At 36.7% G+C, this 5937-nt stretch overlaps 1 protein-coding gene across 1 annotated transcript; it reads left to right on the top strand.

Annotated features, from left to right (window-relative positions):
• Nucleotides 1–4323, top strand: LOC124223991 (uncharacterized). The gene is made up of 2 exons (XM_046636460.2): nucleotides 1–2482; nucleotides 2542–4323. Exon 1 carries the CDS (start codon nucleotides 50–52, stop codon nucleotides 1481–1483), a length of 1434 nt encoding a protein of 477 aa, XP_046492416.1. The 5' UTR covers nucleotides 1–49; the 3' UTR covers nucleotides 1484–2482; nucleotides 2542–4323.
• The last annotated feature ends 1614 nt before the right edge of the window (nucleotides 4324–5937 follow it).

The following is a 5937-nucleotide window of genomic DNA, read 5'->3' on the forward strand; positions in this document are numbered from 1 at the left end:
TATTTAATACATAAGTCGTGGGCTAAGGAGAAGTTCAGACATTCGTGCGATGTTACCAGTCGTGATGAAGCTGATTTTGCGATTATTTTTACTCAGCAGTGTTGTTTATAGTCAAAAAATACCATTCATTGAGTTACCAGCTTTGGACTCAGGATACCATGTCCATCTCGGAAAAGAATTTATCTCGGAAATGGAATGTATCAAAAAATTGGACAGTGTTTTAAAGGCTAGATGGACAGAGGATTTGAACCAAATCCCAACGTCAGATCTTGGCAATCTTCCTACGTACCCGTGGGAAGATAAAGAATCAATCTACGCGAAGTACAACACGTTAGAAGACGAATGGCTAATGGAGGGAGGTTTGCCAAAAGAAAAAATAAATCGATGCATTAAAAAGATTGTATCCGACGTGATGGTTCCTTTGACGAATCAAGATGAGCTCGATTGTGTCGTAAAATTGCTTTCCACCCATACCATAGAAGAGACTTATCATCAACGTCATTTTGAAGATTTAGTGAACACTTCGTCCGTGGAACAACTGCCGTTTCGTAAGTTTATTAACTTCCCCGAGATCGTCGATCTTATTTTTCAAAATAGACAACCCAGCTCTTGGACTAGCCTAGAACGACTTGTATACGCACATACGATGGGTTACGTGCTTACGGACACAGAAAGAAATCGTCGCAACTACTTTACAACTCAGAATTGCGATTGGGCAAATTTAAAAGCCCTCCAAGAGGCGCCGAGTGAAGTGTCAAAGCTAGACGAGTTTTCGTCACAAGTGCGTCACACGGTTAATAAGCAACTAGCCGGGAAGTTGGTGAAATATTGGAACTTGAATGCAATTCTACCAACGGACAGATATGAACTCTGGAAGCAAACCCGAGAAAATATGACGATTATGCTAAAAATGGAAGTCGAAAGGCTTAGTAATGAAATACACGATCCTCAATGGTTATGCGAATACGCCACGAAACTGGCGACAAACTTCATGGAGATGCAATCGAATATTTTGCTAACCGAAGGACCGCCTATACGTTTGAAATCGTCAGACCTCGCGTCAAGATCCAGAAGAATTGAGGAGGCTTTGGCAGAGCTGAATGACACGCGACATTCTGAGATAAGGAATCGAGTGAAGAATATTGCCGACGAACAGGAAAATGGGACAAGGTGTTTATCTGCGTTTCTTCATTTGGTACAAAATCATAGAAGATATCAGCTTGCTTCAGCATTTGTAGATGAGGAGTACGCGTATCCGGAGATATTTTGTAAAAGTGGCCTCAAGAATCCAGGCCTGATTCAATTCACTTTCTGCAATTGTGTTGGAAGTTTTTGTGTTTCGCATTCCTTGGCTGCCCTCTTTGCGGAAGAATATGTTCTTGTAAAAGGATCGGATGGCATCTATAAAGTTGTACGGAGTGGAATTATGAGTAAACGGAAGGTTACACATTGCCATACTTTGGGTAATTCTAACAGGAATTAAAAGTTACATTTTACGCACTGCAAGTCTAACTTTCTTCTCCGATACATGAACCCGAACTCTGGATCCGAAATATCGACCAATCCTTGTAGTTTGTTTTTTGAAATCTCATCTGGTTAATTTAATTAATAACGAAATATATGTATAAATGTTCACTAAATTTACTACAGAAAATCTACTATGTGTTACTATTTTTATTGATTATGTTCACTCGTAATCTGTTGTTTTTTTGTTACTTTTGCGCCAGTTTTATGTTGATACAACAATGAATTAATGTTAATGCCTTATTTGACCAAAAAATTGCAGTGAACTAAAAATATAATACATTTATCGTTGGTATAACTAGAAAATATAGTACTTACTGACAACTATAATCACACTAAATACTTTCTTGTACCAAATTTTACTGTAATTTTTAAAATGTTTGATACAAAATGTTTTTAGCATCTGTAAAGAATAAAAATTTTTTCACTACAATCCAAAGAACTTTACCTATGATGTTAATAGCTTGGAAATACTGGATGTAGAATTCTTTGCAAGAATTATAGTGAATCATTTATCAATACATATTAATTAAATGCTGTAACGGCCGTTTTCTAGCAGATGGTGGTAATTGTGGAAATGTATGTTTTTAACACAAAGTTTTTGGCAAGTTTGTATACTTGAATAGATAGAATATGCAAAGCATTCAAGAATTCTTTTAGTTTCAAATTCAAAAGTGTATCTTGAGTGCGTGAAACAGATGAATGTATGTTCAACGTGTATTGTTATTTATATTTTATGAAATAACGAATAATAACCTGTAACGAATCATTTTTAAAAAATCGACATTTTGTATTATCAGAACACTGTCCGAAGAGTGGTAAACAAATGAAATAGACCGTAACATATAATTATTTCTACTAATTACGAGCTCGCGAAATATTGTTTTTATTCCAGAACGTTCCGCTACGTTAACGTTCGAACTTCAACATTGTAATGGAATTGGAAAATGAAGAAAAAGTTTATTCGCCGTATCGCACTTTTTACGTATATCTCAAAGATAAGAATTTATTATCAAGGAATACAGAACTATTCTTCTATATCTTTATTGTTATAAAAAAAAAAAGGTAAGAAAATACATGGAAGCTACCGTCAACCTTCACGTGCCCTATGATCGTAAATATAAGCAAAGTTCCGCCTTAGAAATGTGCTCATTCTCATTTGGATTTTCATTTTCATTGGATTTAAAACATCATTTATGATTTTTCCTGATTTGTCAAATTGTATAGTAAAATCAAGACGGTAGTTGGAACATTAACGTAAAATTATTGTCTAAATAAAGCGTCCAACCTGAAAGAAGCACACAACCTTTATCCATTGGAATCGGCTAAACCTTTGAGTATAAGGAAAAACATGAAAAAATGATGATACATTCATTTTCCATACATAGAAATATACACCCTATGGACCATATACAGTTAAACTTCCGACTTCTAATTTTCCGACTTTTCTTTATTGGATTGACGTCGGGTGCATTTGGTATGTGAGCTGAACCTCAATTCTTCTGGCGCTAAATTTACCGCTTTTTGAAAAGAAAGCTTTGATGGGCATTACAAGGCATTACCGTCTGATCCTTGGCACGATTCTAAATTCGGTACGTCTTACCTACAGTATATACTGAAAAAAGTGGCTTTGTTCAGCCGGCCGTTTTTAGTAGTAAATAATCGAGGTCAAGCATTTACGGCTAGAGTTCCTGAACCTCTCAGAGTAGTGCCAACTACCTGGATGGCGAAGGACATCAACACTCGCTTTGAGAGTTTTGTAGTTTAATAATGATCAAGTTCATGTTTTTTGCATACTTGGCTCTGCAGCAGTTATTACGTAGATTATCGATAATGTCATGGCTATGCGGCATATTACTATAATTCACATTTCAAAATAAGTTTGAAATATTTTATTGGTTATAGTGAAGGTTCCTAACTAAATTGTAGTTGTTTAGAAAAATAATCGAATACAACTTAATGTACCTATCGATAAAGCTGGAACCTCAAATGTATAGGTACGTATATCAGGAAGTGGGATAACACTAATTAAATAAATGTTTGACCACAGGTCGGTTGTAGTGCACAAAAAAAATAAAAAATTTTCTACGTTATACAATTTATTCAACTTCTTGTAAAATTCAAATTTGAGAATACGATTAAAGTTTCGTATCAACACAATAAATATTTTACTGGCAATAAAACTCCGTACATCAATAATTCGAATAAAAGTACACATTGTTGTGTCATCATTTTTCACTCTGCAACGTACAAAAAGTTGGAAGCAGAAACTGACCAATTTTAAAGTTTGATTCCTTCTAACTTGTCATTGCTTGATATAGAAAAAAAATCGACGCACTCCATCGATCGCATTTATAGCTCCAGATAAATTTCGAAGCATACCATATATACAACCGTAAACTCATAGATAACTGTATACATATATGTATATTCTTTGAATTAAATTTACACTAGTCAATACAGATTGAGTACAAGGTTTCTGGTTTACGGTTAGAATAATAGTTTTCTCTGTGTTTTGGAGTATTGACATTGCTTTCCACCACTTTTGGTTTTCTCACTGACGCACTTATAATTATGGGAGATTTTTCTTCTGAAAATGGATATAGTTGCAACAGCGTTATGGACTGCAATCTCATTTCTCAGAATCGAACGTGTTACAGTAACTAGTAAGTATACTCTACGAATCTGTTACAATGATAAAGTTTGACATTCTATCGTTTGGATATCATCGACCAGTGCATTTTTTATATAGAACAGATAATATGTGACATTGAACATATTTTCGCTAGATAAGTAAAATTTCAAAAAATATAATTCCCATTCGCTAAAGTATGGCAGTGTATAATTTTTCGTTTACTCTTACTTCCGCTTCTTACAACGTGGTAGGTACCATCAGATCTCTGAGCAATCACATACTCGTTTGCAAATAGGGCCGCGAGAGGGTGTGCGATACAAAAACTTCCGATACAATTGCAAAATGTAATTTGAACCAAGCCAAAGTTCTGGGATCTTCCTGTGCAGTATATCTCCGGATACGAGTAACGTTCGTCAATAAAAGCTGAAGCAATATCGTATCTCCTGTGATTTTGTACGAGATGTAAGAATGCAAACATGCACGTAGTTCCTTCTTCGTATTTGTCGGCGATTGTCTTTATCGCGGAGTGTCGAAAATCGCGTAGCTTTTCCAACGCCTTTTCAACGGCTCTGGCCTTTGACGCCACGTCCGAGACTTCCAAATGCACCTTGGATTTGTCTTCCGTCATTAAAATGCTCAATTGTTCATCAGAAAATTTCAAAGCAAGTTTTGTCGCATACTCGCACAACCATTGAGCGTCCTTCCTCTGCTTCCGCAGTTTCTCAACCTCTTTTTCAAGCTTCCTTAACATGTCTTGACGAGCGTTCAGCCATCGCTCGTACGTGTTCCCGGATATGGTTGAGTTCAGGTTCCAAGTTTTAACCAGTTGACCGGCGAGCTGTTTGTTCACTGATCGGCGAACTTGCGACGTAAACTCTTTGAATTTTGCCGATTGGCTCGAAAGTTCTCGTAAATTCTTTGCATTCACCCAATCACAGTCCTGACTTCCAACGTAAGTCCTCCGCGCTCTGTCTTCATCCGTGATCAAATAACTCTCCGCGTGTTCGTACAAAACTCTTTCCAGATCCGTCAACGTATCTGGATTTCTATTTTGAAACAATATTTCCACGAGCTCGATGAAACTTATAAACTTACGAAATGGAAGTTGTTCACCTGCGGTGGTTTTCAACAAGCTTTCGAATTCCTCCTCGTTGTCAAGCTCTCTGACTACGTGAGTCGAAAATAACTCATTGAGACAGTCTATCTCGTTTTGACTCATCAGGGGAACAACTTCTGATACTATATTTCGAAAACACTGATCTATCCTCTTCGTTGGTAAATTGTCATTCATTAACCATTCTTCTTCTAGAGTGTCGTACCTCGTGTATGATGATCCCTTAGCTTCCCACCCAATCTTGCCAAGATCTCCAAGATCCATCGTTGGAATTTTCTTCATTTCTCCCAACCATTTTACTTTTAATAAGGCATCCAAATTTTTCAAGCATTTTACTTCAGAAAAGTATTTTTCACCAATATTAACGGGGTATTCCGGGTTGTTATTTGGCAAGTCGATAAACGATTTCGTTTGGCCGTACACAACACTGCTGAGAACTGATAGCAAAATTAAAATCATGGTTCCACCGCGACTTAATAGTCTCTACGCTTTCAGAGTCAGCCGCGTTATACAGAAATATGTCCACGCGATCTTGCTTCGCAATTTTAATATGATAGGCCACCAATAAGCGGCTGCAAATTATACAAATAGTGATTCGAGCGGAGGCTAACTCCCCTTCACCTTTCGCGCGTAATTATTCATACAGATGTAAAACCAGTTTCGG

This window comes from Neodiprion pinetum, chromosome 7 (genome assembly GCF_021155775.2).
Source record: "Neodiprion pinetum isolate iyNeoPine1 chromosome 7, iyNeoPine1.2, whole genome shotgun sequence".
Lineage (NCBI taxonomy): Eukaryota > Metazoa > Arthropoda > Insecta > Hymenoptera > Diprionidae > Neodiprion > Neodiprion pinetum.